This window comes from Chionomys nivalis, chromosome 25 (assembly GCF_950005125.1).
Source record: "Chionomys nivalis chromosome 25, mChiNiv1.1, whole genome shotgun sequence".
NCBI lineage: Eukaryota > Metazoa > Chordata > Mammalia > Rodentia > Cricetidae > Chionomys > Chionomys nivalis.
The window spans coordinates 8,388,084-8,406,713 of record NC_080110.1 but is presented as its reverse complement, the minus strand read 5'-3'; the positions used below and the strand labels follow the sequence as shown (position 1 = coordinate 8,406,713).

Here is an 18,630-nt window from a genome sequence, read left to right as displayed (position 1 = left end):
TAGAGTTAGTCCTTTTTATTTTGTATTTAAGAAATCTCTGCTTTTTCGATGCCCCATGTTTCCTTCCCAATAAGTTCTAGTGTTTAGGTTTTTTTTTTTTTTCTTTTTCCATAAGGTCCACATCCTTGCTATTTCTGTTGGTATGAAGTAGAGCTCACCATTTGCTTGCTCATGTGGCTGTCTAGTTGACGTAGCACCGTTTTTGAAGACGGCTTCCTTTCCCCGCTGATATCCTCACCCTAAACTTGGAGCTTCTGTGTACCCCGTTTCCTCACTCAGCCTCGTCCTGCCGTGAGGTGTCCGGTTGTTGCCCAGCAACTGTCCACTCTTATTATTCCTGGGTGGTGTTCTGTGGCCCAGTGCGCCACGGTGTGTTTAACCATTTGACGTGGAGAGATATTTGGGCTGTCGCCAGTTTGGAGCTGTTAGGAATAAAACTGCTGTGAATTTGGAACTTTTATTTGAAAATTATGTAGCACTTCTGTGGTCTAATTGCTTGTTCCTATCACAAGTGCACACTTGGTTTTGGAAGAGATTGCTGTCATTCTCCCCAGGTTTGCTTTGCCATTTAATATTCCAGCCTGCTGTGGTGAATGATGCAGTCTCATAGCAACGTTGACAACATTTTTTTTTTATTTTAGTTATTCTTATAGGTGGATAATGGTATCTCCTTGTGTCTTTAACTTGCAGTTTTCCTAATGGCTAAAGATGCTGTATAGCTTTTCACCTGCCACCTGCAATCCTTTTTCTCTTTGCCTGCTTCCTAAATACACTGCACCAAGACAATAGATACAAAGTCTTACTGTTTAAGGCTTGTTTATTTTAGCATCTGCATACTGTATCTCCATGTCTGGGGGGTTCTGTGGGGGAGTTTAAAGCTAGTTCAACCTTGTCATTTCATAGATTTTAGATTTTGTGCTTTTATTTTTCTTATGTTATTCTTATGTTTGATCACACCGGGTCCAGTGATACAGGAGGCATTTAGAGCTCGTGTCATATATATATATTTAAATAAATTTCCCATTGCTTTTCAATCTTTCTCTGTACCTATCTTTCGTTCTTCAAAACAAATGTCAAGATTTTTATAGTCATCACCAACCTCCCACCTTATTTTTTCCCCTCTTTTTGTTCTCAACGTGAATTTCCCCGTCACTCATTTTTGCTTTGTTTTTTCTGTTCTGGCCTTCTGTCCACCGGCTGCGTCCCTAGTCTCAGCACTGGTAGACTCAAGATACAGTCTCCACTTGCTCCTTCCTCACTCCATGCTTCTAGGTCCTCTCGCTCCTGAGAGAACACCTATGCCCGCATTCTCTCCGTTCTATGTTTCTGCCTCCTGTGGTAAAGGATGCTTACTTTGTGGGTTTTCTTGGAAAATACTTGCATGTTTAATTTTCTTTCCACATGACCTTACCTTCTGTGGCCTTGCAGCAGTCAGCTGACTTTTTTTTCTTCAAGACAGGGGTTCTCTGTGTTGTGGTGCCTGTCCTGGAACTCACTCCGTAGACCAGACTGGCTTCAGACTCATAGACATCTGTCTGCTTCTGCCTCTGCCTCCTGAGTGCTGGGATTAAAGGCGTGTGTTGTCATCACCCGGTAGTAGCCAGATAATTTGGCTCTGATTTCTACCTAGGAGGAGACACAGGAAGCCAGATGTTAGCTTGTGTAACGTTAGATTATGTGTGTGTGTACCTGAAGGCAGTGAGCCTCTAATCCTGCACTTTAATGAAGGCCTCATGTCTTCAGTTAAAAAGTCCTAAGAGAAACTGGGGGGATGAGGAATGATGATCATGATCAGAATATTTTATATAAAAAATCTGTTTTCAATTAAAACATTTCTCGAGTGAGAGACATGGCTGTGAAGAGACGCCATGAGCACGGCGACTCTTATAAAGGAAAGTATTCAATTGAGGCTGGCTCACAGTTTCAGACGTTAGTCTATTACCATTGTAGTGGGAAACAAGGCAGCGTGCAGGCAGACATGGTGCTGGAGAAGGAGCCAAGCCCTCTTCATGGAAACTGTGTCCCACACTGGTTGTAGCTTGAGTATCGGAGACCTCAAAGCCCACCCCACAGTGACACACTTCCTCAACAAAGCCACACCTACTCCAACAAGGCCACACCTCCTAATAGTGCCACTCTCTATGGGCCACTCAAACACATGAGTCTATAGGGGCCATTCCTATTCAAACGCCCACAGTGAGAATTTCTTTAATCTCATCCACTCAGATTCTAAAACTTACCTCATCTGCACATACCCTGTACACAGCTTTCATTGAAAAGGGAGGACTATGTTTTCACTTCTTCGTGAAGTCAGATTCTTCCAAGCACTCCCTGTATCCTGTATCCTCTTTCGTCTTCTTCCCTGGGTGTCTGTGAGCTGGTCAGACATGCCAAGAGAATTGCCTGTGTCCACTGTTCTCAAGTCTTTCCTTCTGCGTATGCATCAGGCAGCCTCTGTCCCTCCCATGTTACTGAAAAACTCATAGATGGCCTCCTTTGTGCTCAGTGGACGCTCACTCCGCAATGCTTCGCTCCCACACTGTTCTGTAGGTTCTGTAGCTCTAGCTCCTGCCGACTCTCTCTCTAAACACTGTCCTTGGCAGCCTCCTCTCTCTCTGCCTTCTCTTATTTAATGATGCTCGCATGCTCATAGCTGATCCTGCCGACTGCTGTGAATATATATGGCTACTGATGACCCAGAAAGCCACCCTCCCTTCTCTAGGTCTTGTTCCTAATGTCAAGCTGCCCACGAGGCTAATTCTTTAACCACGGAAGTTCTTTATATTTAAACTCCTTCGACTCCTCTGCTTTAAAAATAGATTTACTTATTTTTATTTCATGTGTATGAGTGTTTTGCCTGAATGAATGTGAGTGCACCATGTATGTGCCTGGTGCCCTGTGCCCTGATGTCTACAGAGGCCAGAAGAAGCCATTGGATACTTGCATTATAGACAGCTGTAAGCTGCCATGTGGGTGCTGGCAACCAACCAACCTGGGTCCTCTGTGAGAACAGCAAGTGTTCTTAACACCTGACCATCTCTCCAGACCGCCATGCTCTTTCTTCTGAGTGGCTTTAGGAAACGTTAGATGTCCTCACTATTTGCCTCCATAACACTGTGCATTTGCCCACCTAGGTTTCTTATTTGGCCCACTACCCTGCAAAGTTGGTGACAATGAGGCTGGGGACTGGGGCCATTTCTTATCACTGTTCTCCTAGAGCCTGGCAGTGTCTGATGGCTAATGTCTGATAAGTGTCTCTTTGCGTGAATGGCATCCAGACATTCCTCTCTCCTTTTCCAGTTTCAAATGTTGGAGCAAATGGGAAACTTGATTTCCCCAAAACGGTTCTCCTGGAGCATGTGATCGAAAGGAAAAATATCATTTCCTTGCGTGCTGCTGTGAAATTTGCAAAGTTGGCATTCACTTACGAAGAATGGGGGTTATTTGAATCACTAGCCGCACAGCTTGTCCGCTTTCTCCAGGTAACACGGGCACAGCTCTTCATGTGTTTTTCCATTCTGCTGAAACGGCGTTGACTTGCTAATTATCTTGCGGGACCTACTCTTCTCAGAAACAGGAGAGCCCCGAGTTAAAGAAGGCCGAGAAGGATCTCATTCTCCTGCTTGCAGTTGAGCCGCTGATCAATCTAAAGAAAAACAAAGGCCTGATCTTCCCTCTGGAGAATGATAAGCAGGGACAGTCAGTTCACATTTATCTAAAGCATATTGCTTGTCACGGTGAGTATTTCATGTTCAAGGCTTAGGGGTGTGCCTGGTGCCTGAGCGGCTGGCAGAGGTGACTTTGTGGTCGGGAGCAGTGGACTTGGCGTGTGGGAGGTCAGAAAGAGCTGGGTGACAGGCCATGTGGTTCCTAGTCACATGAGGACATGCATGTGACTCTGGAACCGCTTTTGGCACGAGAAGGAAGTCCTGTGTAGGTGTTAGCGTCACTGGGAGATGAGCAGGGCTGCTGGGCTGAGGGAAAGGGGGATGGGATGGGCTGAGCAAAGAGAAAGTTCGGTTGCGTCCTTCTCTCCAGCGTACAGGATTTTCCATTCTAGGGCATCAATGACTTAAGCACCATCGTCTGCAAAATTTATCATCTAGTCTGCTTTTAGATCAGTGGGATTCACTTTATTTCGTGTGTCTATGTTTTCCGTGTTTTTTAAGCATCACATAGCCGCTCTCTTGCAGTAAACCATTTGCGCCCGTAGTGATAGACTTCCCTCTTCTATCGGTACCGGAATAAATACTTGTATACTTTTCTCCAACTGCCTCATCTTTAGAGTATTCTAGTATTGCAAGCCCCTTCAATTTCCCTCTGGACATAGGTGACACATATATTGTGGATTAATAACCAAAACACTAGTTTATTTCATTGAATTCTAGCTCCTGAGATTAATTTTCACACGGACACATCTTAAACAGCTTATTGGCATGCTAAACAGTCCAGCTGCCGTGTGTGCCGTTTTGTAAACTTGGTGTCTTGTACTTGGTGTCTTGTACTTGGTCCTTCACAGTCGCTATCCTGCCCTCATCTTCTCTGCCTTTCGCCTGCAGAGTCTTGTGTGAGGAGCTGCGGATACTCGGAAGATATTTTCAGTTTGGCAGCCATTCTTCATTTCTGTGTCTGTGTCCCTTCCAAGGTGAGATAACTCTTTTAAATAAGTTGTGACAGTGTGGAAGGAAAATACCTTTTAATAGTCTGGTCTAGCTTGAGGCCAGGTTAAAACATGGCAGGATTATTTGCTCCTCAGGATGCTTCCTTGAGCTGGTGGCTGACTTGGAACTCTCAATTTTTTTCCATTGTCGTCACTTTGGGTATCAATCTGCTTGCTCCTTTGGGGAAATGTCTGAGGCTGTCTGTATTTCATCCAGTGAGCAGGGAACCCTGCAGTGGTTCTAAGGGAGAGTGGATGTGTTTAGTGCAGTACGGTCACGGTGCCTTTCAGCCCAAGGTGGCAATGTCTGTTTCTTGTCCCTTTTTGCATAGTGGCCAGAATTTAAAAATGGCCCACATGCATTGGGTAAGACCAGTGTCTCAGGCCTGCCCCAGTTCCCAGTTTTGGTTTTGAAAAGAGGGACTTACTGCTCTCAGGCTCTGGTGAACGCAAGATCTTGATGTGCTGTTCTTCTGGGTGCTGGAAATTCAGGAGTGACGCAGTGCAGCCCGCTCTCTCTCTCTCTCTCTCTCTCTCTCTCTCTCTCTCTCTCTCTCTCTCTCTCTCTCTCCTCTCCCTCACTCCCCCCTCTCTGTCCTCTCCCTCTCTCCTTCTCTTTCTCTCTCTCCTTCTCTCTCTTCTCTCTCTCTCTCCCCTCTTTCTCTCTCTGTTCCCCCCCATCCCTCCCTTCCTCCCTCCCTTCTTCCTTTCCTCCCTTCCTTTCTCTTCTTCTCCCCTCCTCCCCCTCGCGCCAGGGCAGGGAGGGATTGACTCTAGGGTCTGACTTGACACATTCTCTACCACTGAGCTGCACCATCCCTGGTCTTCTGTCACTACTTTAAAATTTGGATCCCAGGGTCCCCAGGGTGTCTCTGAGCTTCCCTGGAAGACAGTTTTGAGTAATGGTACCCTAATCTGTTTTCATTACTTTTGTGTAGAATATGGGAAGAGTCATGACATTTCATTTGAAACTTGGGTTCATGGTTATGAAAAGCAGAAACTCATTGTAAAGTTTTGCATTACTCTTTTCCTAGGTAGATTAAACAGAATAGGGGATTAAAATGTGCTTTACTCTTACGGTATTTCTGTTTCTTCTGAATTTATCAGAGTTTCTTGGAACATGTGGTAGATTTTTTTTCCCTCTCTCGGTGCCTGGGATAGACCATAGGGCTGCAGGTAGCTCCATCCCAGAGCTACCTTCCCAGCCCAGCTTTTCCTTTTGATTTTGAGACAAAATGTCATTAAATTGCCAGGCTGGTCTTGGAGCTGAGGTCCTCTGTCTCAACCTCATGAGCAGTGACTAGCTGGGATTATAGGCCTGCATCAGCGGACCCTGCCAGGTATTTCATTTTGAAAGACAGGCAGAAAACATAATGATTATAATCAGTGAACTTAACAAAAAAGAAAAATCAAGGCTTAAAGGGCAAAGACCTTCCGCTCATGCATTTAAAAAGAATCCATGCGATGTCTTAGTTCAGCTCAGGTTGACGCCAGTCCGAGCACATTTACCGGTGTCTGGGATCTGCTCAGTTCCCTGTGCTGCAGGGAGGTGTGACACACACCAAACTCAATCTCGGAGCGTCCAGAGGGTCCCACATTTGTTTTATTTTAGTCATAAACTTCATTTACCTCTCAGTTCAGCTATAATGAGTCCCCTTTACTTCTGAAAAGAGCTAACTAATTAGGAGCTAGGCCTGTCCTGGGCAGTGTGTTGATGATGCCCACATGGGGATCTGCTCAGTCCTGCTCAGTTTCTCTCCACCCTCCTCTGTCCCTGCTCCATCTCTCCACCCTCAGATTCTTTCCCCATCCCCTCTCCCCCCTCCTCTGCATGCTCTCCTGCCCCCTCCCCCCTCCTCTGCATGCCCTCCTGCCCCCTCCCCCCTCCCCATCCTCCTCTGCATGCCCTCCTGCCCCCTCCCCCCTCCCCATCCTCCTCTGCATGCCCTCCTGCCCCCTCCCCCCTCCCCACCCTCCTCTGCATGCCCTCCTGCTCCCTCCCCCCTCCCCACCCTCCTCTGCATGCCCTCCTCATTCCCACTGCGTGCTCTTCCTGCTACTGGTACCACTTTACCCTTCACTCCTCCAGCTCTTTATTACTTTGATAGAAGAAGTTTAGAAAGAGAAAAGTATCCTTTGCCAGATTGGAGAGAACTCTTTGGTTTGCAGACTTGGATGAAAATGTTTCAGATTTTTTTTTTTTTTTTTTTTTGAGTCAAACCACTTCACAGAGTGCTAGGTGAAACTATGGAGCCTGTCTGCTTAGGCATGACTCCTTCTCCCCTGTGACTTCCTGGTCACTTATCTGTGGGGGAAACCTGGTGGGTTCTCTCTGTCTGTTAATGGTGGTGACATGAAGGCACTGGCCTTAGCGCACTGATTGATGAGGGGTGGACGATCTGGGACACGTGAAGCTTACAGGAGTGTGTGTGCTTGACACACAGGGCACCTTATGGGCATCCATCTTCCTCCTCCTACTGATGAACTCATCATCTTCGTTTTTAGGGTGTGCAGCCTGACAGGGATATCATTGTGGACATAATAACCTTCTTATGGCAGAAATGCAAGCTGGGAATCCAGAGGATCAGCGTGTCCAAAAGCGACTTCGCAAAATATTCCCACAAGATCAGCACTAGCAAAGTACTCCCTTTTCTTTCATGAGAATGTTTGTATCTTAATTTTTTAAACTCAAATTGAGTCCACATTTCCAGTCCAGACTTCCCCTCTGATCTACCTCCTAAGTCCCATCCTTTCCAGATGTGTGAGGTGGGAAACTGTTCTTTGTGTGCTTACTGAGACCTTTCTGGGACCTGTGCTCCTGCACCCTGGCCCAGTTTGGTTTCAAAGAGTGGAAAATGGTTTCATTTTTAAAGGAAGGAACACATACAAGTCTAGGCTGCGTGAGCTTGGGTGGCATTCATCAACAAGAGTGATAGTATGAGCACCAATAAGACAGAAGCACCAGGGTGCTTTCCTTCCCTTGATAATGTATATTAGTGTGCTCCTTGGTAATATTTATTGCTTAGCAGAGCTGTTTTCCCCATTGGAAAGAAAGTGGGGGATTCATAAAACTGGAAACTTAGATAAAATATTTAGTAATAAATGTTTAATTTCTAGTGTGCCTGAACTTCCTACAAACTATTGTACTGATCCAACATTTTGGTCATGTTCTCTATTAAGTGATGATTTGGGTAGATAAATACTGGTCCATTGTAGCTCTGAGAGAATCCTGGCCAGCTATGCTTTGGGGATATAGACCCAAAAGTCAATTTCTGAGCACCTAGAGTGGGGCCAGAAGCACTGACTTTGTATTTTGAGAATATAGTGAATATTAACGATAAAGAAAAATAACCTCATAAAGTTTCCATAGCTACAGGCATGCACATTATAAGCAGGTGGACATTTATGCATGCTTGTAAACGCATCCATTGTTAAATATTTTATTAAAGTCACTTTATGTTGTTGATGATTGAGATACATTAATAAGGAGGCCTAGGTACTACTTGGTTGTGGTCAGGGCAGGATCAAAGGAGAACTAAAACTAAAAACTTTGCCTCTTCATATAGTATCCTTCTAATTAATTTTGATTGGCATTTTCCTTCCGCAGTGGGTGTATCTCCTCTGGCAGATAAGCGAAGTGATTCACTGCTATCGGCTGGAAGATTTGGACATTGTGATGGTGGCAGAGATCACCTTACGATTAAGTGAAATATTAGAGTCTTTGGGAAGCTCGAAAAGAAAGTTGAGAAAATCTGCAGGTAAACGATGGGATGAAATGCATGGTGAGATAGTCGGCATATGCATAGACGAATTAATGATGTAGACATGCATTAGGATTCAGGTAGCTGCCAGGAGCAGTTACCGCTGCTGCCCTTCAGGGCTGTAGCATGGCGCCCGGTCTTCCTCTTTAGAATTTTCATAGTATCCAACAGGATAAGTAGGGGTTGTTTTTGTTTTCAGTGAGATGAGGTCTCAGTCCAGGCTGGCCTTGAACTCACTATAGCAAAGGCTGCACTTGAACTTCGGATCCTTTCCCCTCTACCCCAGGTGTTGGGCTTGCAAACCTGTGTGACCATTCCTGGCTCATTTTCCTGCCTTTCTACAGTCCGTGATTTCCTTTTCCAAGCTCCTTGCCTTATATTTACTATTTTATTATCTTCTTAGTTTACAAGTTTAGAATTTTTTTTTGTTTTTTCTGCAGTCAAGAGATGTTTTCTAGATTATCCGTTACTGAAAGCAAAAAACCCAAAATGGCCCCATCTTCAAAAGTCTGTTTCTTATTCAATTTCATTGTTTCATGCATGAGTTACCTTTTTTTTTTTTTTCCGAGACAGGGTTTCTCTGTGGCTTTGGAGCCTGTCCTGGAACTAGCTCTGTAGACCAGGCTGGCCTCGAACTCCCAGAGATCCGCCTGCCTCTGCCTCCCGAGTGCTGGGATTAAAGGCGATGAGTTACTTTTGGAAGGTAATTGTTTTACACTGTTCATAACCAGGCTAAATACAGTCTAAGGTGTTTATTCTTTGTTAAGATATTTCCATCAATATTGGAATATGGCCTACTTGTGAATTAATATGTTGTTTAGTTGGAATCATTAAATATATTTTTAAAATAGGAAATGTAGTGTTGCCTTAAAGTACTTACAATTTTTATTCCTCTAGTTTGGACTAGACGTCTCTGGTACTTGTCCAAGTCCATAAGGCTGTGCCCTCTTTTAAAGGACTTTATAGGAACAGAGGGAGGAGCAGTGACCACAGTCATGCCACTGTCTTGTTGAGAAACACAATTCTTGAGTTTTTTTAAAAGATTATTTTATATAAGTACAACTTTAAGTACACAAAAGAAACATTTTGATATCTTGTCAAATTATGATGGTGAGTCATTTCTAAATATTATTAATTTAAAAAGATAACTGATTTAGTAGACTAGTTTAATAACCCAGAATCACCCCTGTGTTTCTATTTTGTCTTCCCCCATCATTCTGTATTTCCCTTTGGTATTTGCTCTGTCTTGCTCTCCCTTTTCCTCATCTTTCTCTTTTTTTTTCTCACATCCTTTCTCTTTCAGATTCATCTGCAAAAAAAGGGCCTGAGGAATTCCCTGGGACTCCAAAAGGGATCCCGGAAATCCTTCCAATATTAAAGGTACTGATTTCAGTATTGTTATATTATGGAAATTATAATATATAATATGTAAAACATGCAATTACATTATTATGGGAATTATAATATATAATATATAAAACATAGTATTATATTTTTATGTCATGGAAAGCATTGTTAAAAATGTGAATTTTTATTTTCAATATAGAATTTATAAATGTATAGTGGTTCATTGTACAAATGTCTCCGAGTGTTGAGGCTTTAAGAATTTCTGTTGCTGTGTACTGGCCACTACAGACACACCCTCCCACTGGGCCTTTCCTCTAGAACAGGTACTACCTGTTCTACACAAAAATTTAAGGCAAGAACCTAGGCAGTCTTCACGTGTGAGTCTGTGTGTGGGTTTGCATGCATTAAGGCAGTGCCTGCAGAAGCCGCAAGAGGGTGTGAGATCTCCTAGAGCTAGAGTTACACAGTTGTGAGTCGCTGCGGGAAGGAGGTGTTGGTCACCTCTCCAACCTTTTGGGACGTCTTGCTGTTACATCACTGCTTGTTTGCCTAAGTCCTAAGTCACAGATTTAAAGAGCTGGGGATGCTCCGCTCAGCTAGTGCCTCCGAAGGCTGAAGGAGTTCTTACCTGATTGACATGCACCAAGGATGCTGATGGCGCTCAGGAGTGCTTAGTCAGCTTTATGTTGAAGGCGGAAGGGTGCGGAGCTACACGGATGTTTCTCGTTGTTTGCTTTTCTTACAAGATTTGAATTACTTCTGTACATGACCGTGACTGTCTAGATCTGAATGGAGGTGCCTCACGTACACAGCCAACATCCATCTGTTTAGAGGAAGCTTCCAGAGCAATGCGTGGGGCTTTCCCCTGTGATTCTGGTTCTGTGCTTCTCGAACAGAAGTCATGGCGAACAGCCATGATCTGATTTTAATTAAACACAACAGGTTCCTGTGCTGTGGGATTTCCCAGGGGTCACTTTGCCTATCAGCTGTGTGATTTTCTAAGGAGATGTAGAGTACCACGTGTTTTATTGTTTGAGAACAAAACACCTCTTATTCATAGTGGAGCATTTACTCAGGGCCCCCGTGTTTTATGGGTGTCTTTAAAAATGTTTCCTAGAGAGGAAGTCAGTGAATATTTGGATTTGTCTGACAAACTGTAGACTAAGTTATGAAAATTGCATTGACATTGGGGGGTGCTTAACAATATACAAAACAAAAATATGCAGCTTTATATCCTGTGCCATTTTCCTATGCCCTCATGCTCTCTTTCAATCTACCTCATATATATATATATATCATATATGTGTGTGTATATGTATACATATATATGACTTTTGAGACAGGGTTTCTCTGTGGCTTTTTGAGCCTGTCATGGAACAAGCTCTTGTAGACCAGGCTGGCCTCGAACTCACAGGCTGCCTCTGTGTCCCGAGTGGTAGGATTAAAGGCGTGCACCACCGCCGCCCGGCTCATATTTATAACATGCAGCATTCTATTGCTTTGTAATACCATTCTGGCAACACTTGCCCTGTTGGTTGCTATTACCCCTCCTCACTGCTAACCTTCTGGAAACCTCTGAAGATCATAATGAAGCTTAGAAACTGAGTATTTCTGGATAGCTTTCCTTGGGATCCCTGATGGATTGGTTCTGGGAACCTCACAGGTGCTAACGTTAGTGGGTATGTGATCTCTTGTGTAAGGTGATACCGTGTTTAGATATAACCTGGGCATGTCCTCTTGCATACTTTACAGTCTCTAGGTTACTTTTAATACTGAATACAGTGAATTATGTAACTAGTGTTTTGAATTGTTTAAAAATCAATGGCAAGAAAATGTCTGTATATACCCAGAAGGTTCAGTGTTTTCCTGATTGTGTGTGTATGTGTGCCTGTGTGTGTTGATGGTCCTCTGCTTCCTTCAGGGCATGGAGTAGGTCTCAAACAAAGTTTGACCTGACTCCCATCTTCTTCTTCCTCTGGTTGCCTCACAGGTCCATATCCCAGACTGCCCTGTTCCTGCCCTCCCAGATCCAGTTGACCCCCAAATATGGGATATCTCCACCCCAGTGATCACTACCCTCTACCATTTGATCCTAGTTCACCTTCAGGACCCCTCTTCCTTCTCCTCCAGACCCCAGTTTCCCATTTCTGAAGCCCATCACCTCGGCCTCACGATCATTATTACCCTCCTCCTATCTCAGTGACTCCTAATCCCTAGTGACTTGCCTTGCAATACCCCCATTCTCCTGGTGCGTGCCCTCCAGTGCCCACTTCTTAGTTCAGAACCTCTGCCTCATCATCCTGATACACCTCATAGTCACCAACCCACTTCTTCTCCCTTCCTCTGGGGGCCGGCGTCCCCTTTTTGCCTGGCTGGTCCCATAATGGTGACCAGCTTTTCTCATTTGTCTATGTTTTCTTCTAGCTCCTTGCTTTCTCTGATTCCTCCAGGATTGGATTTGTAAGGTCTCCAGGGTGGCAGTTAACCAAATATCCTACATTCCTTCCTCCTTTGAACACTGGCCCACCAACTCCCAACTCCCCCTCCCCAAGTAATCCCATGCCAACAGGAAGTAGCCAAATTGGAACCAGTGCCCATATACGCAAACAGGTCGGAATGTTTGGTTGGAACTCCTGATTGTCCCTGCACAAGCGAGAGAAACTTCCTCCAACTCTGTCTGCATCGAGGAAACTCTGAACAAAGGGATGGTGCCAATAGCCCAGTTCTGCATTTTGGGCAGCGAATGCGACCCACCTTTCTGATGTGGCCAGCCCACTCCAGTTCCCACCCAGGAGTTTAGCTTTTGACCATACGTGGGCAGAGTCCCGGTTCCTGGCTGACATGTTGTCACCGCTCCCTAAGATCTATAAAATCTCCCTCCCTTAGCCTGGGTGTACGACTTCCCTGGCCCCATTCTTTGTGACCCATGGACCAGCCTGGGAACAAAAATAAACCTGCATCTGTCTGCTTTTAATCTGATCTGATCTGGCCTGTTGGATCATCAGAAACCTAGTGTGTGTGTGTGTGTGTGTGTGTGTGTGTGTGTGCGCACGCATGCATCACGGAGCACGTGTGGAGGTCAGAGGACACAATGAGGGTTCTGGGAACTGAGCTCAGGCTGCCAGCTTGGCTGCAAGTGTCGTTACTCACTGAGCCTTCTCACCAGCCCCACAAGTACTCGGCTTCAAAGGGACAGTTCATCTTTCTGCCATACTCGGTAAATCCTAGGAAATTTAGTACCAAGCAACTCTCATAAAAGGAGCTGTTGTGAATTGACCTTCTCAAACGAACGTTCATTTTCTAATTATGAGGTCCCAGGGGTACACATTCGAGTTCTTTGGTTTTAATTGCACCTTATGGGGAGAGCTAGATTTAAGCGATGTCACATTGGGAACAGAAACTGGCCTGCGTGAGGGGCAGAGGAGGCATAATTGTCCAACAGTGGTTTGCCCAGGGCTCCCTTGCAGCGCTTACACAATATGCGGCTTCTCGCTTCTCACTTCAGACACAATCAATCATAACTTCAACTCAGGGAGGTTCTTAGGGACACTCGAGTCTGAGAGCGACAGGTGTAGCGGGCCAGCTCTTGTTCTCCATGCTGTGATGGGGGAGGCACAGGAACCCAAGGGGAAATTATAAAGGACTTGGCTTTTTGGCTTGAACTTTTATACCAAGCGAAGCCACTAAATAAAATGGGTTTCTTACGTGCTGGTTTTTTCTCACAACAAAGAACCCAAAGGCCATTGATGAGCTATTGTCACTGTTATTGGAGTTGGAAAGTGTGTCCGTTGCCCCGAGTGGTTTACTTCAGTATCCTGAGAAATTGCCAAACTGATGCCTGTGGTGATGGAAGTGTGAATGACAGGTGTTAACGCTGTGCAGTGCACAGCCTGCTTAGCTGTGGTGGCACACGATGGCTGGAGTACAGGCCATACGCTGGTGTGCGCCAGAGCCCAGCATTTGTTTTGGACAGACTCACTGCTGAGTCTTGCCTAGGATGTGGACTGTTTGTCTGAACTCGAATGGATGGTGTGAGCTGTCAAGCGTCTTTATCTTTGAAATTACAGCTGTACCTGTTCTGCTGGGTTGTTTTCGCATTTAATCGACATATCAGCAACACTCTGGAAACGGGTACCTTGTGTATGTTAACAGTTTATGTTTCACAGGGAGTTCTGACCTCAGCTCAGCTCTCAGATCCATGAGGAGGGGAATTATTGTAGGCGAGTCCAGGATTCACGTATTCACTTAGCAATCTTTAGGTGAGAAAAATTATATTCCTTGCGTGCATGCAAAGTACTACATGAAAGATGTCAGGGGTGCCCTTGTGATGACATGATTTAAAACACTTTCTAACTTTTGCAGAATATGTAGCATCTATTTAACAAATGGATTAATTATAAAAAATGCTAACTAGTGAGTATCAGTCTTTCAGAGCTCTGGCAGTTAAAAGATTATGCAGTGTGATTACCCCTGGATGGCAAGCAAGTTCTAATTTAGTGTTAGCTATGGTGTCGAGGGCAAGATGCATAGAGTGGTGATGGTGAAGACAACAACAGAATGTGTGTGTATGTGGGGGAGAGTCTTAGAAAATTTTCAGTGTCAAAAAAGGTATCCCCAGGGCTGGGGCAGTAAAGTGCCTGATGAACAAGAGTGAGAACCTGAGTTCAATCTCCAGGACCCGTGTATGACGTCAGAATGGTAGTTTATGCTTGTAGTCCCAGGGCCAAAGAAACAGAGACAGGCAAATTACTGGAGCTCACTGGCAAGCTAGCAGCCTACTTGAGAGACCCTGACTCAGGAAGGAAAGTAGATGGCCCCTGTGTTGACAGAAGTTTCTGTCCTGCTCAGCCCCACAGCCATCCAGTCCCAAAGAAACACACAGAAACTATATTAATTACAACAATTGTTTGGCCAATGGCTCAGGCGTATTCCTAACTAGTTCTTACATTTTAAATTAATCCATTTCCTTGAATACCAACTCTATTAATTTCTATTAATCTATGTATCGTCACAAGACTGTGGTCTGCCAATAATATTCTGGCATGTTACTCCTTCCACAGCTATATGACATCTACTTGACTCTGCCTACTCTCTCTCTCTGTTCAGATTTCCTGCCTGGATTTACTCTGCTAAGCCATTGGCCAGTACAGTTTTATTCATCAACCAATAAAAACAACACATATACAGAAGGACAACCCACATCATCTCTCCTTTTCTGTCTAATTGAAAGGGAAGGTTTTAACTTTAACATACTAAAATTACATATACAAAATAGTTATTAAACAATAATTATAGTTACAATATCTAGTCTATTTTCATTGGGCAAATGAAGGAAACTATCATCTATCCTATCTTTGTAAGTCTAAACTTTTATATCTATCTTTTATCATAACTAAGAAAAACTCTAATTGAAACTATCTAGTCTTAAATTCCATCAAAGATTTCAGAAGGATATATTACCCAAGTAAACAAAAAGTGCATTGTAAGCAACCTCCAAAGTTTTAGAAATGACAGAAACATCTTGCTGCCTGGACAGTTACCTAAAGTTCTTTTGTAATGTTGGAGCAACCATATTTAGCCTACAGGTCCATAATATCTGGCAGACTTTTCACTAAAGCAGGAAATTTGAAGATCTGTTTTGCCTTGTTCTGGCAAAGTTTGTCAGTTGCTTTCTTTTGTGTCCTGCAGAATGTTTGGCAGGTTCTTCTGTGAAGCAGGAACCCTGAAAGACTATTTCATCTTTTGGAAAGTTCAGCAGTCACTTTTCTGTGGGTCTTGCATGCTCAGTTCATACAGCATATCATCAAGCAGTCCAGGCAAGAGCAGCTTCTTGCTCAAATGGCCAGCCTTGTCACATTAAAGGCAGATTACATAATGAGTTTCTTCTGCCTGTCAACCTCTCTGAAGCAACTGGTGCTGCCAGAAGCAGACATATCTCACTGTTGAGAAAAGTCTAAATTCCTAAAGCCTTTTAAATGCCATATTCTATGGGTCTTTTGAAAGGTTTGAAGAATACCTATCCATCTAAAATATATCTCTGTACATCTGAAAAACCTAATAAACATGACTACAGTTTGACTATTAGAGATGACTATTAATCCATAATTTTTAATTTTACGTTATATTTTTAAATGAGCTGTATAAACATAATACCTTAAACAAGAGTAGAAATATACATATAACAAAATTGACTTTAAATTTGTATTAGTAAACTGAAGTCCATACCAATGTAAAGTATTCTATATCATATCCCTCTTTTTTCTTTAGAAAGACCTAGATGGTGACTATTAATCTTTTATAATCAGATCCCTTTAAATGAAAACAAATATTTAGAAACAATATTTGAGAAATTGAGTGTAGTTTTTTAGAATTCTTCCTACTGATTTGGGGTGCTATTAATCAGGTTTTTCATGGGGGTATCCTGTGTGGTTGGTCCATCTCAGTCAGCAATCCTGAAGCTGTTGTGGATTTTGGACACCTGGGCCTTCATTTCAGATGGTCTTGTTTGATCAAACCATATTAGCTGGTAAGGAATCTACAGGTTTCTGTCCTCTGTGGAAACAAAAGCAGAACCTAATTTCTAAACAAACATGTCCTTAGACTTAAATTTTGAAGTCAAGGTACCTATAAAATATGTATGTTGGTTTAGCTTAGCAGCCGTACAATGAAATGTCTCTCTGTAGTTAGGTTTTTACAGTCAAAAATTAAAAAAAACAAAAACACCACCAACAAAAAAACACAATAATATACATAATCCAAATTCTTTGTGTATTTCTATTTTTATATGGCTTTCTTTTTTATTCTATTTCTTTTATTTTTATTTTTTAATTTTTGGATTTTTGAGACAGTGTTTCTCTATGTATCTTTGGCTGTCCTGAATCTCACTCTGTAGACCAGGTTGGCCTTAAACTCAGAGATCCGACTACCTCTGCCTCCCAAATGCTAAAATTAAAGGAATGTGCCACCACATTGGCTACTCTATTTTTTTTAAGGACTTTTACTACCCTTTTCCCTTTCTTTCCCAAGCCTACGTATATTTTTAAAACACTGTAAACCATTTTAAAGGTGATTCTTTAAAAATTTTTCTGCTTGAATCTGTCTTTACTGTGTATCTCTATCTTTTTCTGACAACATGCGTTAGTCTGCTGAACAGCATGGATAGGATTAAAGCTGTGCCTTTGGCGGCTGGCTCTGCCCCATTCCTTAGCTTTCTGAGAGTCTAGCTTCATGGCGAGAGCCATGTTTATTGTCACAACTCTGTTGAGTTTCAAGGTCCGTACTGTCACCAAGAAGACTGCCACCAGCTGCTCATAAACACCATTTAGGTGTTTGGTGGCAGGGCCTCTTAAAAGCTGCACTGTTTTTGATTTTTGCCACTAACTAGCTAACTTCCCACTGAGTCAGAAACCTCTCTTAAAGGAGCTGAGCCTCTGCTTGTCTCTGGCAAACAGAGCTCAACCTATATAAGGCTGCTGTTAAGAAGCTGTGCTTGACTCTTTCTTTTCTGTCTAGAATCCTTTCTTTAAAAAATTACAACATTTTTTAAAGGATATCCCACATCACTCCTGAGTGTATGTGTGCACCTGCACACACACACACACACACACACACACACACACACACACACACACCCTTAGCAGTGACTTCTGCTTTTGGCTGAACAATAACCTAGATGACTAAAACATCTCCCTTCTGAAAGACACCTCGACATTTTGGGCAAAACTGAACAGAACTTCAAATACATTGCATAATTCATAAGAAAGCAAGGAAAATTCTAGAGGCCAAACAAACAGGAAGTGAAAATCAGCCTGCTGAGCATGCAGGTGAGAGCTACAGCAGATTGCTGGGCATGCAGGTGGATGCTGCAGCAGGTTTCTGGGCATGCAGGTGGGTGCTGCAGCAGGTTGCTGGGCGTGCAGGTGGGTGCTGCAGCAGGTTGCTGGGCGTGCAGGTGGATGCTGCAGCAGATTGCTAGGCATGCAGGTGGATACTTCTGCAGATTGCTTGAGCACACACATGGGTGCTGCAGTGGGTTGCTGGGCATGCACATGGGTGCTGCATTGGGTGCTGGGCATGCAGGTGGGTGCTGTAGCAGATTGCTTGAGCATGCAGGTGGGTGCTGCAGATTACCTGAGAATGCAGGCAGGTGCTGCAGCAGGTTGCTGGGCATGCATATAGATACTGCAGCAGATTGCTTGAGCATGCAGGTGGGGTGCTGCAGTGAGTTGCTGGGCATAGTTACAAACAAGCATAGATTTTTTTTTTTAAAACAACTGTCTAGAAGAATGAGATAAAACCTCAACTCAGAAAAGATGGAATTGTCATTGAGCCTCTCCATAAAGTTAGAACCTACAGACTCCATCCTAGAAGAAATAAACTGTAAAAGTATATTAGAAGAAAACATTGGTTTTATAGGGAGATATTGCAGGTTTAGTTCTGAGAGGAGGAGAGAATGGGAGGAAGGAAGGCTCTCACCCCATTGTTTTGCACCCTTGAGTCTTTGGAAACCTCCCTGAGTCTGTGACTTTGGGTGGGGATGGATTTGCTGAATGAGCAAACCGTGCATATCCAGGGAAGTGAGGCTGGCTCAACGTTGGCACCCTATGATGCAGTGTAGCTCATCCCATATTAAAGAGCAAAGAAAAACATGGCTGTATCAGTCCACAGTGAGATGCCAGTGAGGCATTTGACAAAACCAGCTGCCAGCCTTTCAAACCAAAACTCTTAACAGCTGGAAATAGAAGGTCTCTTACTCAATAAGGCACATTATCCAAAGACTGTCAATTAGTGTCACAGCTATGGCACAAGATTAAAAACTGTCCCTTTATTCTGATATAACCACATACAGGTAACCACCATTTT

The 18,630-nt window shown here is 43.6% G+C and overlaps 1 protein-coding gene across 1 annotated transcript in view; it reads left to right on the top strand.

Moving 5' to 3' along the window:
- Nucleotides 1-18,630, top strand: part of Cfap54 (cilia and flagella associated protein 54) — a 255,271-nt gene that overhangs the window by 29,486 nt on the left and 207,155 nt on the right. Inside the window, exons 10-15 of the mRNA XM_057757648.1 lie at nt 3,301-3,482; nt 3,572-3,737; nt 4,560-4,645; nt 7,166-7,300; nt 8,268-8,418; nt 9,725-9,801. Coding sequence (XP_057613631.1) covers nt 3,301-3,482; nt 3,572-3,737; nt 4,560-4,645; nt 7,166-7,300; nt 8,268-8,418; nt 9,725-9,801 — 797 coding nt within the window. The remainder of the gene's footprint in view (nt 1-3,300; nt 3,483-3,571; nt 3,738-4,559; nt 4,646-7,165; nt 7,301-8,267; nt 8,419-9,724; nt 9,802-18,630) is intronic.